This window comes from Carcharodon carcharias, chromosome 21, assembly GCF_017639515.1.
Source record: "Carcharodon carcharias isolate sCarCar2 chromosome 21, sCarCar2.pri, whole genome shotgun sequence".
Classification (NCBI taxonomy): Eukaryota; Metazoa; Chordata; class Chondrichthyes; order Lamniformes; family Lamnidae; genus Carcharodon; species Carcharodon carcharias.
In genome coordinates this window covers 79,511,237-79,530,883 of record NC_054487.1, presented here as the reverse complement: position 1 = coordinate 79,530,883, position 19,647 = coordinate 79,511,237, and the positions used below count along the sequence as shown (strand labels likewise).

The 19,647-nt window shown below is 38.3% G+C and overlaps 1 protein-coding gene across 10 annotated transcripts in view; it reads left to right on the top strand.

The window, feature by feature from the left end:
- LOC121293223 (plasma membrane calcium-transporting ATPase 1-like) overlaps positions 1-19,647 on the top strand; it is a 107,464-nt gene that overhangs the window by 68,952 nt on the left and 18,865 nt on the right. For all 10 annotated transcript variants that reach the window (XM_041216060.1, XM_041216067.1, XM_041216069.1 and 7 more), the window contains 5 exons: positions 1,471-1,705; positions 12,707-12,886; positions 12,974-13,061; positions 15,055-15,161; positions 15,390-15,581. In XM_041216060.1, the coding sequence (XP_041071994.1) occupies positions 1,471-1,705; positions 12,707-12,886; positions 12,974-13,061; positions 15,055-15,161; positions 15,390-15,581 (802 nt within the window). The remainder of the gene's footprint in view (positions 1-1,470; positions 1,706-12,706; positions 12,887-12,973; positions 13,062-15,054; positions 15,162-15,389; positions 15,582-19,647) is intronic.

Genomic DNA, 19,647 nt, shown 5'->3' with positions numbered 1-19,647 from the left:
TGCGTTGAGTACTACTACCCATCTCCATTTCAATATTTGCTGTAATTTATAACATAACAAGCACAAGTTTAAGAGGCACACATTACACTTGTGGTCTAAGTACTTGAGACTTTGCAAGTAACCCAACTTCATAATTACATACTGTATACTTTCTGCATTCCCTGAACAGTCATCCTAAATTTCTGCATTTAAAATGTTTTTACAGTGAAACAAACTTATTCTGTTTTATATATTACTTTGACTGTCTGCCTCATGCAGTCATTGGCCATTATGTACTTTAACTGCCTCAGGATCTTTTAAAAATTCATCTTTATTCCTCACCCTGAAATTCTCTAGTTCATTATCACAGATTAACTGCCATCTAAATAGGAAGATCATTGCACATTACCTTGAAGATGTTTTGCAAACTGAAATGGCTGTTCTTTGGAGCCAATAACATGGTGCTCTGTAAGCACATCTCATTAAACTTCAGCTTGTCCTTTCTATTGAAGCTTCAAAGAAAATAACTCTCTTTGGGGATGTCAAGCTACTGCGGGTTTAAGAAAAATCGTTTAAACTTCAGCTGTTCATAATTGACATCCACAGTAGTATTTCCCTTCTTGGAACTTCAGTTCATTGCAGTATAACATAGAATGTTCCTGGGTTCAAGAGCTAGACATAGATGAGCAGTGTTGGACATCTCCATGGTCCCCAGCATGACTGCTGTCTCCTTTCAACTGCATCTCAATCCAATATTTTCACATCCCAGCTCATGTACAACTTCCGTACCTTACCTGAGCCCATTTTATTGCTCTCACTTTAGATCATCTAACTCCCAGTTCATCCACAGGCCATAGGACTAGATCCCCAAGCTCATAAATTCTACGTTCTTTTGGTTTTCTCCCAGCCACAGCCTCTTCCTCCCCCTCCATTGCCCCTGCCTTCTCTCCAGATTGCCAAATGGCAACAGCTCTAATTGCTGCATCTGCTCTTGCCCTTTCCCACTGATGCAAATTAGTAAAGGTTGCCTGCCATCTAGCTGTAATTAGATATTACATTTGGGAAGAAATATTGGAAACACAAGTGAGAGGAGGTAGGAAGAATGTGTAAGGGGGAGGGAAAGAGGCAAATTTGAACCACAAGCGAAACAATGTCCACAGAAAGGTTACAAAATCCAAGCAAGTTACTGGCAGAATTTATATTTGAGCAGTTCTACAGATGACAAAGTATTTGTACATGCTCTGGTAATTTTTAAATGTATCCTTCAACTCCACATGACACGAGAAATATGAACAAGTCCCAGTTTATAAAATGCCATCTGTGTGATGTATTTAAACTGTTAACAGGTTTTTCAGTCCTTCAATATGTAAACCTATAGCTAATACACATGTGTATCAAATCCTGTTGTGCATCTCCCAGTTGGTTCTGTTTAAAAGCTTTTAAGTTTTAAAGGAAAAGCTGTCATAAGATGTAAACACACTCTCTCTCCAGGTGCTCCAAAATTTTAAACGCAAAGGGAGAGATCAAAGATTTGAAGATTAGAGACCGTGATGATTTAGTAAAGAAAGTAATAGAACCAATGGCCTCTGAGGGACTGCGTACCATCTGCTTAGCCTTCAGAGAATTTGAAGTTAATTCTGATGTGGATTGGGATAATGAAAATGATGTACTTTCTGACCTCACCTGTATAGCTGTAGTTGGTATTGAAGATCCTGTGAGACCAGAGGTAAGTAAACAGTAACTATATGCATTTAATAACATTGCAGAGGTGGCATGGAGGTCCTGCCGAGTGTTTTGAGACTTTATCCTACATAAAGGATATATCTCATACATTCATTGTAGAACGATGATTTTCACAGTGTCCATAGTTAAGTCTGAAAGTCTGTGACTGAGTTTGCCTTCAGATTCAAATGTCCATTGATTGACATGTCCCCAACGGTTTCTCTTATTGGGATTCTTATGTATTTTTCTTTCTAATAAGTTGAACTTCAAAGAAGGAACTAGAAAATTCTCGAATTGGATTTTTTTCACCATCTATTGTTTTTGCCTTTGAATTTTTAGTTTGATTTGAGTGAATGAAATGAAAGCTATAAACAGTTTCAATTTATCCTAGTTTGTCAGCTCATCTGAATAAAATTTAAGAAAAATATCTGGTTGCAATATGACTTGATGGCTCTGATTGGACTTAAAATCGTGGTCTGTTTGTCTTGTGCTCAACTTGAAACCAGCAAGAGAAGCAGACATCAAGTGAATTGCTGCAACTGTTGTGTGCATCACATGAAACATTGATACATTGGGTGCAATTGCTAAATATTTGTAATAAGCTGATAGCGAGCACAGTGAAACATAATCATGACTTTTTGTCTTTATTATGAACTGAGAATGTGTAAAAGAACTCCTGGCTTTTCATGTCTTGGGATGTCATAAAGCACTTTATAGCTAATTAATTTTGGAAGGATAGCCACTTAGTACGTACATTTGGCAGCCAGCTTGCATATGTAACAAACGTATATTTTGGCTGTATTGTCTTATAAATTTTCTATGGCTAAGCTTGCTTCTTCGCTTTCCAATTTGTTATCAAAACATCAAAACAAAACCTCAACTTATAGTCTTGTAATTGTGCTACAACAAAATGGCCTCAAGGGCTAATATATAACATTCCATAACAAATAAGAAATTTGAGTTCTGAGAATTTACCACATGTTAGCTGGATTATTTTGATTTCTAAAACTGTTCCTGGATATTATACAGGCAGTCTGTATGACTGTAGTTACCTGAACTAACTGAAGGCTTCTAAATTGTAATCGTTTTCAGATGTTAGTGAACAAATTATTTTTGAAGCACATGACCTGTTTTGTAGGGGAAATGCCAATTCAGGATCTATAGAAAGTAATTATTTCTTGAATATTTTTGCTTTAAAGTCAGCAGCTATAGATACATGGTCCGATAGTTGAATCTCTATTAGATTTATTTTACATTTATTTGCTGAACAAAATATATTTGCACTATCCCTTTAATAACAACAACTTACAACTTTTACACGTTAAAAGATGCATCAAGGCACTTCAGAGCATTATCTAACAATTTGATGCAGAGCTACATGAGATAGTAAGACACGTGATCTAAAGCTTGTCAGAAGTAGTCTTTAAAGAGCACTTTAAAGGAGCAAAGGAGTGAAAGGTTTAGGGAGATATTCCAGAGCTGAGGGCCCTGGTAAATGAACACTCGGCCACCAACAGTGGAGCAATGAGAATTAGGGACACTCAAGAGGCCAGGCTCTGGAGGGATGGATGGATTTGAAAATGAGAATTAGGTCAGCAAGCACAGAAGTGATGGATGAATAGGACTTGGTGAGAGTTAGGACAGAGATAGCAGAATTTTGGGTGATCTCAAGGAGGGTTGAATGTGGAACACGCTAACAGTGTGTTGGAATGTCAATGTACTTGAAAGAAACTTTTATTTGGATTGATACTCCACTTTAACACTGTCAATCACTATGGGACCACAGATCACTGAATTAAAATGAGCATTAAATGGCTTTCAAAAATTTAACTCCATTTAACAGGAAACTTTATAGCCAGTGTGTGTGCAAGATTGTTCTTGCATTCGCTAAATAAATGGTTAAAGCTTAATACAAAGGTCATTGAAGAGCAATTGATCCTGGAGCAATATATCGGGCTGTTTTGTCACCAGGACTGTTCTGTCTAAATGGCAGTAGCAATTAAAATAGCATTAATCCAGCAAGTTGTACATAATTATTGATTTTTAAATGGGGTTGATACTAATTATGGAGTTATCATCATTTTGGCAAGGTTCATGCGGAGGGTCTCAAGAACTTTTGTTGTTGAGTAAGTAAAGGGCTGAGTCACTTGTGCCACAATATCCTGGAAATAGTAATGGTGTGTGCCTTGGATGATTATTACAAATTCCCACAACTTCTCCAGCTAGGAATACTACAAGGCTTCATTGACTTTAAATCCTCAATAAGGCAGGGAGCATTTTTAAGTCTGTTGTTAAAGCATATATTGCTTTGCCAATGGGGGTGATTTGAGGCTAAAAGTAGTAAATTCTTGAATCAGTGAAAGATAGAGGCCTGGAAAGAGGGAATGGGGTTAGTTTTAGATTGTACGAGGAAGAAGCTGATACATGGTCCAAATGGTTTCTTTCTGAAATGGAAATCTCTATGGTTCTAAATTTTCTGCTTAGTATTATGAGATAAAAATGTTTCAAACCAGGCTCCACCTCACTTTGTACAGTGTGCTTGTCATCAGCTAAGCCTCTCTTTGGAAAGGTTCTCCTCCAACCAAGGAATGAGCTTTAATATTGTTCAGTATGCTCACTCACGACTTAAAGAAATAGGACAACCCTCAGCCTGCATTGTGCCAATTCTTCACTTGATGTCAAAATAGTTTGCCTTGGAATTTGAATGTCAATGTGAAACAAGGGTTCATCTAGAACCAGAGACCTTAACCCTGGCAAATATGCTCCCAGACCATGAATAGCAAGTGAGCAATTGTACGGTCGTCTAAATTCATAAATTTGCTTAGGTCTACACTACTTTTCACATTTCACTTGATTATGAAGCATTTTTAGTCATTCATGGGAATTGGGCATTTGCCCATTCCTAATTGCCCTTGAAGTGAATGGCTTGCCAGGTCATTTCAGAGGGCAGTTAAGAGTCAACCACATTGTGTGGGTCGGAGTCATGTGTAGGCTGGACAAGGACAACAGATATCCTTCACTAAAGGACATTAGTGAACCAGATGGATTTTTACAAAAATCAGTAGTTTCATGGTCACCATTACTGAGGCTAGCTTTCAATTCCAGATTTATTGATTAACTGTATTTGAATTCCACCAGCTGCTGTGGTGGGGTTTGAACCTGTCTCCAGAGGCTTTGCCTGGGCTTCTGGATTACTAGACTGGTGACATTACCACTATGCTCCCTCAAATTTAGAATACTAATAGGGTTTGTAGTTTACTTTGTTACTGTGGAGACTAATGTTGCATTTGGAAACATATCCATTTTTGTTTAGAGCAGGATAAAGTGACTGCAGATTTAAATTGCATTTATTCCACAGCTGTAAACCTTCAGACAAGGCACTTGGCACTAAGCAAGTACTCCAATATATTGGTAATTCATTAACCATGGAAATTTGTGTATTTGTCAGACTATGATTTTAAATTATGGAAGGTATGGGGAATTGTTTTGAGTTGCTCCATATGAAAATGGTTGGGCCAAGGATATGTACAGAGAAATTCTGCAGTGATGCTGTGGGGCTGCGATGATTGTTCTTTTTTAACCACTCCTTTTTGGGTGTTGGCTATACTTTCAGCCAGAGGCAGGTTTTTCCCACTGATTCCAATTTTGCTTGGTTACAGTGGTATTTGTGAAATACTGCTTCGTTAAGAGAGGCTAGTATTGCCTGTCTGTGTCTATGGTATTGATCAAGACTGATGAGCTTTGAAGTTGAGTCCACAATTTCTTGATGAGTATGTGTATTTTTATGGCACTTTTAATGGCCCCTTCTGTCACTCAACTGAAGAAAATCCAGTAGGGTGGTAATTTGCCATGTTACATTTGTCTTGCTTTTTTGGATGGGATATTCCTGAGTAATTTTCCAGTCAGGTGGATGCCAATGTTGCAATTGCACAGGAATTTGTCTGCTAGCTCTGGTGCATAAGTTTTCACTGAAGCTGGGATGTTACAAGTTCTTTTGTTTAGTCATTGCTTCCTATTATGTGGAGTGATTCAATACCAGTCCAGCAGAAGATCTGTTACAACATTGCTCAGGATGTTATTCTGGCAGTTGACTTCCTTGCCTAAACCATGTAAACATTATCCTGAGAAACAAACAGATCACCCTTTCACCCTAAAATGCAGAATACAGCCTTAGTGGATGCAAAAATGTGACACTTCTAATCCCTTTTCCTACCTGCAGTGCTTGTGTCTCACCCAGGAATTCAGGTCTCTGCCTTCTGGGGTGAGTAAGCATAGTTAAACCTGAAATTTGTAAGTCAGGCTGTTCTCTGCTTTGACTTTGTCCTCTGGACAGCCACCAGAATTGTTTAGAAGAATAAATTAAGCAATTACAATGTCCTCAGCTTTATCAGATTCCTACAAATTTAAATTTGTACAGTTTTCTTGCTTTATTCAACGTGTTGGCATTGTTTCAGTTATGCTTTATATACAGTAAATCTGCAAACAACATGCTTAGGGGGAGGAGGCAGCAGAGAACACTTTTTTTCAAATGCAACTCATTTCTCGTCTGACCCAATGTGTAATTGGGTAAAGTGCAGACAAACATGTTTGAGATAGCCAAGCTATTGTTACTAAGTTTTTTTTTCAACAGCAGTTTGGGCATTGGCTGAGTTTGTGCGCAAACTTCAGATTTATAATTGTCTTTTCTAATTGAGTTCTTTGACAAACAAGTTAAGAAACATCAACAGCATTTGAAAATTCTGGGAATGATGCCTCCCAAATGTAAAAGGTGAAAAGTCATAATCATTGTGCATCTAAAACATGGATTCTGAAACTGCATGCAGCTTGATCAAATTTGCAAACAAACTGGATTTACGGGAGAGGGGTGAGTGTTGAGTTTGTTCTGAGGGCTGCCAACATAAACTAAATACTCTTGTGGACACAACTGTGTGGGATGAAATTCTCAAGACAAGAATTAAGTGTTACATATTGCAACACATGACCATGTATTGAATAGCAGATGGGATGATAGCATTGCATGGCCAGTCACTATAGAGCAGCGGATTAAGTAAATAGCTGATCTGTATCACCAGATCGGACAGGTCTAAGTTTGAGGATAAACAGGAAATGCTGGAAATACTCAGGTCAGGAAGCATCTTTGGAGAGAGAAACAGTTTGTGTTTCAGGTCAGTAGTCCTGAAAGTAATTGACCTGAAACGTGGACATGTTGCATCCTTAGTGTAATCAGAAGAAATTTGACATTGAACCATAAGGACAAGTGACTACACACTTGATCAAAGAAGTCAGTTTGAGTCAGCATTTAGAAGTTGAGTAGGGTGGGAGAGGTTTTTCAAAACTGAGTTTAAGACCTGGGAAGCTGAGGTACAGCCTGTGCATAGCCCACAGCTTGTTCTTCACCTTGGGTACTTTGATCAGATGTCTCCCTGAAGGTAATTCACAAGTGATGAGGTTGATCCCTAACATCAGAGGAGTGAAGTATCAGGAAATATTGGAATTTGATTATTTTAACCATGTAACAGGATTTTCAGAGCTATACACAATAGTACAGAGAAGTTAAATCTGAAATGACTTCAGATTAAACTGATTGCAAAACAAGAGTGTACAAGCTTATGCGGTCAAATATTAGGACTGGTGTCAGGGAGTTGTTTCTCAATGAATCATACCCAGAATGTAGCTCTGGAATAGTGGAGGGACTTGGAATCATGATGACAAAGGAGAAATGCTTACAGGTGTTTCTGGATGGATGTGCTAAGATAGGCCAAAGAGCTTGCCCATTCAAGCCAAAGCAAAATGTTAATACAAATCCAAATGTTGAGGACTGCAGGAATCAAGGAAATTGTTTACCTGTCCTCTGCTTACAGCAGCACTCTTCTCAGTCCTGGTTTCACCAATCCATCAAAAAATGGAATAATTTTATTAAAATTTGGCATAATAACAGCTGCCAGCTGCAGTCTATTACTTTCGATTTACAGGGTTCCTGAAATTGAGTTGAGCAGGTATTATTGGACAGTGCACAAGTTGAGCTCCTGAACAAAAAGATGTTAAGGCGGATGGTTATTCTAATGATTGAAGTAAAATCTTCATCTCTCATCCATATAGATCAAGAAATCCCAAATTTGCTGAGTCATATTGGTGTTACTTTGCCTAACTGAGGTAATAATTTGGGATTACCTCATCTATAATATTTAAAACTTCACATATTTTGAGTCTTCCTTTTAAAGGCTTATTTCTAGACTAAAGTTTAAGATTTTTTCCTTAGGCAGGGTATTGGCATGTTGTGACACCTCATGGTATTTTTTCTGGACATTCTTTCTGCATAAGAGCACGACTTTCAACTCAATGTAGTTTTAAAAATTTATTTTCTGCCTCTAATCCAATAATCAGAATGTTGCAGCATAGAAATGGGCCAGCCAGTCAATGAAGCCTGCAGCAGTGTTTTTTATAATCAGCCGGCTAGTCTGATCATTCAATCCTGATCTCTCCCGATGAAGAGGTGTACATTTCCCTACAGGCTGGTTTTATGCAGTGTGCTTGCTGGATCATAATGTTTTGGAATGCAGGGTTTGAACATGAATGCCTATAACTGCTTTTGAGCACTGGAACTGTGTGAATGTCTGAACAAGTAATTTGATCTGGGCCTTGTAGCTGAATCAGTTTGATTTATTTTAAAGTTAAAACTTAAGGACATACTTTTCATTCTTGGGCAGCAAAACGGGGGAGGGTCTGTATCCTGAACATCAAAGACTAAGATTTAATTGTAACAATCATTTCAGCAATGCTGCTGTCCTTCAAATTTATATTTTTAATTATTTTAAAAATACTGAAATTTGAGAGGAGAAAATGTCAGGTTTTATTTACAAGGGAATGGAGGAGGCAGCACTAAAGCTATATTAAAGCAACATTAAAACAGCTACTTTAGGCACGGTTCTGATAAATGCACAACTGTTAAATTAAAACAATTTTCTTAAATTCAGTCCTTAAACGATAGTGCCGTAGATCACAACTCAAAGACGTTATCAATTTGCCAAGTAACAGCTGTTACAATCCCAATAAGAGACTAATAACTTTATAAAAATTTCCAGTGAGCAACTGAAAGGATCAAGTTCAAGTTTAGAGACTTTTACTATAACAAACTAAAAGTGGCATTGACTAAACACTTTCAGTAGGCAACTTGTATTTTAAACTACAGAAAAGATTCCCACATTTAAAATGACTGAAAATCTCGCTCCCATGGTTATACTTTACACTGTACCTTAAGTAGGCACTCTGTTCTACTGTCAGCACAACTCAGGTCATAGTGCAACATGTTCACATGTAGACATTCTTCCCAGTAAAACAAACTGGGCCCCCCTTTAACAACCAAGCCACCCAGCCTTGTCAACGGAACTCAGAACGTTCTTCCATCTTACCCTAAATTCAAGACATCCCAAAATATAATTATTTTGTATAACACAACACTACAAAAAAAAAAGCCAACAAAACCACTTGCCCAGCAATGTCATCAGACTAGTAAACTTCCTAGTGACAGCTGCTGAACCCAGTGGTAAGTTTATCCTATTCACATTTTTTATAGCTGGGAAATTCCCTGCACCTGTTGTATGAACTATTTCCACCTACAACTGTTGTGTAATTTTCAGCTTGTTTAGTCATCCTAAATCAATGGTGCAGCAAATTCCACCCCATGCTCGGAATCAGTCTTTCTCTACCTATTTTGGGGCATGTATACGTTTTTGCGGCATGACCAAAGCTGGAAATGAAACTTGGTTTTGTCAAGCTTTTTTTTGTTCATTCATGGGATGTGGGTGTTGCTGGCTAGGCCAGCATTTATTGCCCATCCCTAATTGTCCTTGAGAAGGTGGTGGTGAACTGCCTTGAACTGCTGCAGTCCATATGGTGTAGGTACACCCACAGTCTGTTAGGGAGGGAGTTGCCGGATTTTGACCCAGCGACAGTGAAGGAATGGCAATGTATTTCAAAGTCAGGATGGTGAGTGGCTTGGAGGATGCCTGCTGCCCTTGTCCTTCCTGGGTCTGGAAGGTGCTGTCTTAGGAGCCTTGGTAAGTTTCTGCAGTGCATCTTGTAGATGGTACACACTGTTGCCATGGTATATCGGTGGTGGAGGGAGTGAATGTTCGTGGATGGGGTGCCAAGTATGAACATTTCTGTGAACCTGTTTTCTGCTATCCTGGTGACTAGTATGAGATGAATCACTTCACTACACTGGATATTCAGTGTGTGTCTACTATTTACTCAAAGTCCTCTGCTAATTCTGTTTTATTCATTTGTATATTTGAGTTGTATTTTTGAGCATGGTGTGTTAGTTCCCAATGACCGATTGTTAAATTTCAACTTTTGCATGGCTAAATCCTCAAACATCCATAAATTTTTGTACAATCTTAGCAATTTATGTAAATTAAAACAACATTAGTTTATACTCTTGCACAAACTTCCTTTGAATTAGCTTCTTGATCACTCTTGCCTTCAGGATTCATGTGATCTTTGATATGAATTTTCATCTGGAAAATTGTATGCCCAAATAACACTTTTTTTACATTCTTGTAACAGTTCAAATTCTCAATCCAGCATGTAGGGTTTGAATTTGTGTTCACTGCATTCATTACTAAGCCAGTAATAACAGCTGCTACAAAAGCAAAATGCCATAGATGCTGGAAATCTGAAATAAAAACAAAATGCTGGAAGCAATCAGCAAGTCTGGCAGCATCTGTGGAGAAAAACAGTTAACTTAGCAGCTCTGAACTTTCATCAGACCTTCTGTTCTGTTAACTGTTTCTCTCTCCACAGATGCTGCCAGACTCAGTATTTTCAGCATTCTCTGTTCATTTCATAAGGCTATTCTGATACTACATTCATCATGGGGAATGCTGATGTTTCTTTAAAAAAAACGGTGGGGGAATAGTTTGACTACGAGACTAGACAGTTTGGAGAACACGAGCAATAATTATGGGTAAAAGGAGGTTTCTCTGGTTTCTGCAGTGGTTCAAGAAAGCAGCTCACCAACACCACCTCAAGGGCAATAAGGGATGGGCAGTAGATGGCTGGCCTAGCTAGCAATGCTCACATCCCATGAATAAATTAAAAACAAGTGGCATTCAACAAGAGTTTGAGTTTGAAAAGAATAGTCCTTAACTAGTAAGATTTTAAATGGAACAGAAGCAGAGGGACTTTAATGTGGAGATATCTTATCAAAGAAACAGGAGGGGAAACTGCATCTTTGATTTGACTAAGGCACAGAAAACAAAATCATTGTTAAAGGTCTTAGGCTGCACTTCCTGGGTGACATAAAGAACTTGCATTTATATATTGCCTTTCATAACCTCAGGATGTCCCAAAGCACTTGCAGCCACTTGAGTACTTTTAAATGCATTACTGTTGTAATGTACAAAACAGAACAACCAATTTGCCCACAGGTAGGTCCCACAAACACCAATGTGATAATGGCCAGATGATCTGTTTTATTGATGTTGGTTGAGTGAGTGAACATTAGCCAGAGCACCATGGAGATCTGTTCAAAATAGTTCGATCGGATCTTTCATCTGAGAACAAATCTACTAAGCATCCCATCCAAAAGACAGCTCCAACAATGCAGCATTCCCTCAGTAATGCACAGGAGTGTACTTAGAATGGGATTTGAACCTATGACCTTCTGACTTGGAAGCAGAAAAGCTACCAGCTGAGCCCTGGCAGACATCTCTCTAAAGTGTACTTTTAATAGGAAATTATCTACTAGGAAAAGGAGTATTAAGCAGTATGGGGAATGAGCAAAGTGAAATTAAGTTAAATGGTTCTTGTCACTAGTTCATTGGCTGTAACAAAGTGTGGAGGCCGTAACATTTTATGATCTTTACCTACAAGGTTCTCAAGCAGTAACGTGTTTCAGGTTTTCTTCAATTGTTGCAGAGTTCTGATATGCCAAAACAATAGCGAATGTAGTCATTGATAATCATAGGAATATTCAGTGGTAGATTACTTTTAACCTAATGTACTATGGGGTGGGCTGTTAAACCATTCCTTCAGTATAAACACAATTATGTAACTGCATTTGGATACAGATTTTTTTTAAAACACTTAACCATTTCTGTGCTGTGTGAAGATGCATACATTCAGTAGACTGGCAAAGAGTTTGCACTTATGTCGTACCTTTCACATTCTAGAGACATCAGATGCTTCATAGCCAATTACTTTGAAGTGATCTTGCACAGCAAGGCCACATAAACATCAATAACCTGCTTAAAAAGTTTTGGTTTTTGTGGGATTCAAGGTAGCCAGGTCAACTTCCCTTCTCTTTGCATAGTGCCATGGAATTATCTTGTCTGCACCCACAGATGGGTGGGGTGTTAGTTAAATATCAAACCTGAAAGATGGTACCTTTCCTTATAGTATAGAAGGCTAAGAGATTTGATGAGATTTAAGATTGAAAGTGTAAAGAGAAATTGTTTTTAATGGTCAAATAGTTGATGATAAGGTACAGATTTGAGGTGATAGGCAAAAGAACCGGAGGCAACAAAACTTTTTTTTAACGGAACAAGCAGTTGGGATTTGGAATGCACTGCTAGTGGATACAGATTCAATAGTAGCAAAGTAAATTAGAATATTTATTAGACTACTATAACAGACTAGTAGTTCAATAATAGAGTTTGATAAATACTTGAAAACAAAAAATTGCAGGGATATTGGGACATAACAGGAGCGTGTTAACTGGATTGCTCTTTGAAAGAGTAGCACAGACTTGATGGACTGAATGACCTGCTGTACTATTCTGATTCTTTGACCAATGCAGCATTGATGGGCACACTGGGCAGGATTATCCTATCATTGGAATGAGATTTGAGCTACTACTGAGTTAAACTGATAGTAAATTTGGAAGTTCATACTCAAGGAGCGGCAAGCATATTTCACTTGAATAACAGGTGAATAACGTTGCAGTTATACTCCACAGTGAAGCTATGGTGATCTAACATGGTGAAATTGTTTGCTCCTTCTGCAGGTTCCAGATGCCATTAAGAAATGTCAGTGTGCTGGTATCACCGTGCGTATGGTCACTGGTGACAACATTAACACAGCCCGTGCCATTGCTACAAAATGTGGCATCTTGCAGGCTGGTGATGACTTTCTGTGTTTGGAGGGTAAACAATTCAACAAACGCATTCGCAATGCAAAAGGCGAGGTACGTTAACATTTTAAACTGGAAGCAGCAGAATGGATTCTTACTTTGGTATTGAACACTGAAATGACAAATATTTAATCCTTTCAGATTGAGCAAGAACGTATAGACAAGATCTGGCCCAGGCTCCGTGTCCTTGCAAGATCTTCACCCACTGATAAGCACACTTTAGTCAAAGGTAAAATAATGGTGATAAAAGTTTTAATCATTTTCCCACAGATTAATTTCCAAAGGATGAACATTCACTGGTTCTGAATATGCAGGCACTTGAGAAAATTCAGATTCTAACTAGGATAGACTGTGCAGTCAGCAATTCCACAATCATGTGCTCTGTAAAATGTACTCTATTGTGATGAGATTTCTCCAATAGCAAAAATTTTATAAAGGGCCTGATGTTAGAAAATGTCCCACCACACTTCACTGAAGTGTAATGGGTCAAAAATCATTGCTAAGTCAAAGGAGGAGGTATCAATATAAAAGCAAAATACTGGGGATGCTGGGAATCTGAAATAAAAACAAAATGCTGGAAAAACAAAGACCTGACAGCATCTGTGGAGCAGGAAACAGTTAACGTTTGGAATCTGAGAGACTTCAGAGCTGGAGCAGGTATTAGGATGGGTGCCAGCTTGGTTAGAGGTGGAGTGTCATGAAGGAGCAGAAAGATGGAAAGGAGGGAATTTCAGAATTTGGGAAGCCCAGATTATTACATGGTCACTAGTGATCTGAGGTCCTCTTGTGGGATGAAGTTGGCACACAGGCAGGGCAGGGTCTGTCTGGAGCATCTGTTTGTAATGCAAATCTAGTATATTGGGATCAGGTGGCATTTGAGGAGACAGTTCAATGACTGGGTGAGTTCCCTAAAGAATGAATGTTAGCTGCAGAAAGCAAGTTTAAACCAAAGCTTGTTTGGCTCCAAATGAGAAGAATCCAGAGAATGATGGCAATCAGCAGGAACAAAACAAAGGAACAAAAACAGAATTACCTGGAAAAACTCAGCAGGTCTGGCAGCATCGGCGGAGACGAAAAGAGTTGACGTTTCGAGTCCTCATGACCCTTCCACAGAACTGCTGCCAGACCTGCTGAGTTTTTTCAGGTAATTCTGTTTTTGTTTTGGATTTCCAGCATCCGCAGTTTTTTGTTTTTAACAAAACAAAGGAAGCCTGGTGTCAAGTGAAACATTCCCAGCAGTGGCGAGAACTGCAGCTCCTAGTAAATAAGCAGTCCAAAGGATGATTTCCTTAGTTTTGAGTTTTTTCTTAACCTAGTTAATGGGGGACATACACTTCTTTGTTTTTTTAAGTTATCAGATTGTTATGTACCCTTTTACTGTACAGAGCTTCCACACAAGTAAACTAGATTTAGAAATCTAACTATACAAAGCTAGTGATATTCTTTGAAGCTACAAATCTAGTTGTAAATTTAAGGGCAAGTCTGCCACCTAGTGCAAATTAATGCAATATTGAATAGAATATTTCACGAGATTGTAGTGATGCAGAAGAATGTAGAAGACTGAGATACAAAAACTGAGCAGTAACACCTATAAGGGTAGATGTAGAACTGTCAAATGTACAATTTTTAAAATTTTCGGCCATGGATTTTATGGCTGATTTTGTTACTTCCATGTTGATTTGCTGTCATTCTGCTTTTAATAGGCACTTTATTATTTATTTACATTTTTATTACTGACATCCAATTTGTTCTTCCCCTCTATCCCAGATGGGCTTAGCCTAGAACAGAAGCTTTGGTTTGTAAATAATTACACAAATTGGGATTAGTTTATTGTTTCTAATTTACTTAAAACTGCAGCTCATTTTTGAAACATTGGGGTTAGGCTGAAGTTGAAAGGGTACGTTAGCCAGCTGCACATTGTAGTGCTCAAATGTGGGCATAATGTCACAATTTGAGCCTGTCCTCTGTTGGATCACTGCTTTATTAATAAATGTCTATTTCTTGTAAGAATTTATTGCTGATTTGCAAGTTCTAAAATTTCTACTACAGGTACCTTGCAAAACTTAATGTGGAGTGTGTTGGCCAGGTGGGTGAGGGAAGAACAGGAGCTAAAACATTTCATATTTCACTGAAGTATTTGTGCTTAAGATTGCTGAATAACTTTAGCATCTAACTAGTGAAAATATTTGAAAAAAATTCACTTGTTGTATTTTCATTTCAAGGCATTATTGATAGCACAGTATTAGAACGAAAACAGGTTGTAGCAGTCACTGGTGATGGCACTAATGATGGTCCAGCACTGAAGAAAGCTGATGTTGGCTTTGCCATGGTATGTTCTAACATTAATGTTATGTTGAATTTCTAAATGTTGCATTGTTTTTTTATCTGCTAGCTAATGTTAATGTTATGTTGAACTTCTAAATGTTGCAGCTAGCTGTGTATAAATACTTGATTTTATATCTTTCCTCAGTTAAAATTCCATGGAAATCTATGCAACTTAATGCCAGTAACCCCAATATGCCAAAAGTTACTTTATCTGTTTTGCCTTCCTTTCTAGGGCATTGCTGGAACAGATGTGGCCAAAGAAGCCTCTGATATTATTCTAACCGATGATAACTTCACGAGCATTGTTAAAGCAGTTATGTGGGGCAGAAATGTGTATGACAGTATTTCAAAATTTCTCCAGTTTCAGCTTACTGTCAATGTTGTGGCTGTGATTGTGGCATTCACTGGTGCTTGTATTACACAGGTAAATGGAATTTTGTCACTTTGAACATGGCCTATTCAACTACGATTAAGGCTTAAATGCCTGCTGATATATTAATTTTACATAGATTTGAAAACACTACAAGTAACAATCCATAAATTAATAATGCATGTGTCTTGAAGTACTGGTTAGACTAGCAAGTACTAAGCAATAGCAAGAAGACCTGTTGCAAAGTAACTGATCATGTGCCACGCACTGTTCAGACAGGCAGTGAGTCTATTCCTTGTTCTCTTGCTAATGTTTTAAAAGTTGAGCCAGCTGTTTACAGGTCCGTAAGTGGTCTGGGCTAGCTTTTTTCTGTGAGGAAATGCCACGCTGCTTGGTTGAGATAAAAACCCATCTCGGGAATTATAACATAGCCCCAGGTTTTATCACCTTTACAAACACGAAATCCTCCCATTTTATAAAAAAAAAGCTTGTATTCAAAATGTAATTTTGTTTCAGATTTGCAATATAGAAGAATACGTATTTCAGGTTTGACATTTAAAGTATAACTCTTGGACAGGCAGAAAATTTAAGTAAACGCCTACCTCCCTGCAATAGATACTAAAATTGGTAATAAAGCCACTCCTTAAAGGAGTAACTCTACTTTCAGAAAGGAAACTTGCAGTTCAAAATAAATTTGGCACTAATTTTCCTTGCCGCCTTATCCCATTCCTCATTCTCTTGCCTATTTTCTATTTATTTTAACTTTATCTATTTAGGCCCTCCTCTAATCAAAAATACTGCTGAAAAATCTCTACTTGCCAATTGTTTAAAAGCCACGCAAAACAAATTGTAACTAGGTTACACCCAGCCAGGGTGTTTAAAACCAACAAATACCAACAGCCTATATATCCTGGCGGGTATCGCTCCCCCTGATATAAGAAAAACGGTAGCCAGCAAGAAAGTGCGACTCCGTCAAACATCAGATGAGAGGCACCCTCTACATGGTCATACACCTACACCCAGCCGCCTAAAGTCAAGGAAGAGCTTCATGAGCCGTGTTGTTCCATTACAATCAACCCCATCTGAAGCCCACGTAGCCTTGTGGAAAGACCGGCTCGCCAGTCTTGAACTACCCCCAACGATGGAAATTCTACTGGATGAAAGCCTTCCCCCAGGAGCTAATTGCAACTGGGCAACCTGGAAGTGCCTTAACAGACTTAGGACTGGTGTAGGTCGTTCAAAGGTGTCACTAAGCAAATGGGGATATACAACCAGCCCGACAACTTGTGAATGTGGAACTGCCACAGACTATGCAACATCTCCTGCAATGCCTATCACTAGAGGAACCCTGCACTGTTGCAGATCTTGCCAAATTCAACAACAAGGCACAAAAATGTGTCCAGTTATGGCTGGGCCATGTATAGACTGTCCGTGGATACGATAAGACGACCCAGCCAGAAAGTTGCTCTGCTAATCTGACCCAATTGTCCTCTGAGTAATTGTCTACCTAGACTAGTAAACTTCCTAATTATGCAATTAGGTTCAATCCACAAAACCAAACTCAAAAGTTAGTGTTTCATTTTGTAGTCCTTCATGAATGTAGACTGTAACTTGTATGTTTGCTCTTATTTTAGGTGGTCAGAGACCAGGTATCATGTTTCTGGGGTAATGTTGAACAAAAAATTATAACTTTCAGTCAATTGTGTATGAGCCAACTGGTTGCTTGAGCAGTCCAACATTCATCTCATTGCACTGCTCTCCAGGCCTCTCTTGATCTAAACATTTAATTACTTCTCCCTTACAATATGCAGTGGTCTCTGTGTCTCCCATTCACAGTACCAAAGCTTTCCAGCAATTTTGTACCTTAAGAAATTTCTCCTAACTCCCTTCACCATTTTGAATTCATGACCCCTAGTCACAGAATACTTAACTAAAGGAAATAAATGTTTTCTTTCTGCTTACCAACATTGTTAAACTTTTTATATCAGTCTTCTCACTCATAGTAGAAATAGCTTGTCTTGAGTTTTCTCCTCCCAATGAAGCTTCTAATATTTTTGTACCGTGCTGGTGAATCTTTATACATACTGTCTAAGAGCCGAGGGGCAATTCTATAATGGCTTCTGGAAAAACAAGGTTTCTGACGGGGACATTGCAATAATTCCATTGATGCTGTGCTATTTTTGGAGATTATCCTTCTCCAAATACGGAATCTAGATGCTTGAAATATGATATAACTTCTCTCAAATGCGTATTGACTTTCCCGTCTGATTTGTTGGAGTTCCTAGAGATGTGTTTTTAAGAGTAGTGATATGGCTAAAACATAGTTTGCAGTGGCTTCTTGTTTTTTTTAGAGACTACATTTACACCTGTATTTCTGACCTACAATTACTGAGTCACAGGAATGACCTTGACAATTACTTGATCTGGTCAGAGGATAATGGAGCTTTTCTCATCTATCCTTGTTTCTTTCCTTTGTCTATGCTTTGCTCCATTGACTCTGTCTCAGTTTGTTTTATTGTTCATGATCAGTGTTTTAAGATGAGGTTAGTGTGTTTTCTCACCCTTGCAGTGAGTTATCTCCATTTAAATGATTTCCAGCTGCAAGCTTTTGTGAATTTAAAAAAAATTATTTATTAGCCCACACTTGCCCCAGAGATTTAAACTCAATGTTTCACTCACACACACACACACACACTTGATACAGATGAAGGAAAAAAAACATAAAATTACAAGCTGAATTATTTCAGTCTCATGTTTTTGACCCGCTTTCATCAAATTTTTAAAAGCAGGTAGCAAATGTGGTTGCCTTACCCATGTGTGCTGTGAGAAGTCCAAAGACCTTTTTCAAATAAGGTGGTGGTAGACCAATAAAAATCCTGTGATAAAAGCAAAATACTGTGGATGCTGGAGATCTGAAATGAAAACAGAAAATGCTAGAAAAACTCAGGTCTGGCAGCATCTGGAGAGAGGAACAGTTAATGTTTCGAGCCCATATGACTCCTTCAGAGCTAAAAAGTAGAAATGTTATATAAAAAAAAATTTCCTGTTATGGCTTTTCACAATGAGTTTCAGATAGCCAAGGTCTTTGTATTTGGGATGAGGAGCTATCATGAAAAGTTGAGATCTATTTCATAAAAACAAAAAAACTGCGGATGCTGGAAATCCAAAACAAAAACAGAATTACCTGGAAAAACTCAGCAGGTCTGGCAGCATCGGCGGAGAAGAAAAGAGTTGACGTTTCGAGTCCTCATGACCCTTCGACAGAACTAATCGAAGGTCATGAGGACTCGAAACGTCAACTCTTTTCTTCTCCGCCGATGCTGCCAGACCTGCTAAGTTTTTCCAGGAGATCTATTTCATATTCATTCAGCTTCAATGTCTCTATTATCCATGGTCCTTTCTTTTGACTGTCCTTCCTTAACAAAGAGGATGTGTGAATTTCACACGTGGCAGTGATTGTTCATTATCTGTTAAGTTATTTGCTTGAATTTCAGGACTCTCTGGAGCTGCATACTGCCAAGTAACATGATATGCTACAGCCATCTTAAACAGCTCTTGGTGCTCACTTTTTAAAAAAGTATAGCTTTAAAGTTTGTAATATCATGCCTGTATTCATACTTATCAAAAGACCTGTTCCTTTGGAAATGGTCCCTTTGAGTTTATTAAAGTCTTGAGTGGGTGTGAATGGTAAAGGGTTTAAAACTTGAGAGTTTCTTTAGTTAACATTAATGCTAAATGTGGAGGACTCATCCAGCAATGTTAATCAATAGAATTTAATATGTGGGGTTTTCCAGTTTGACATTTCACAGCTGGCTCATTGGTCATCGGGATATGATTTGCGCTATGGGGTTAGTTATTGAAATGCACATGTAGTGCCAGGTTCAAATCCCAGATGATCCCTTATTGGGATCTTGGGCTTGAAAAAGAGGTGTAGAGTACAAAAACAAAGAGCTTATAATGAATCCATTTTTTAAAAAATGGTTCCATTTCAACTGGAGCATTTGGTACAATTAACTTTGAGAATGACACTTTAGGAAGATATAAAGGTTTAGAGAGGCTGTAGAAAAGAATGGCTAAAGATGTGTGTTTTGTAGATTTTTTGAGAAGCTGAGGTTGCTCC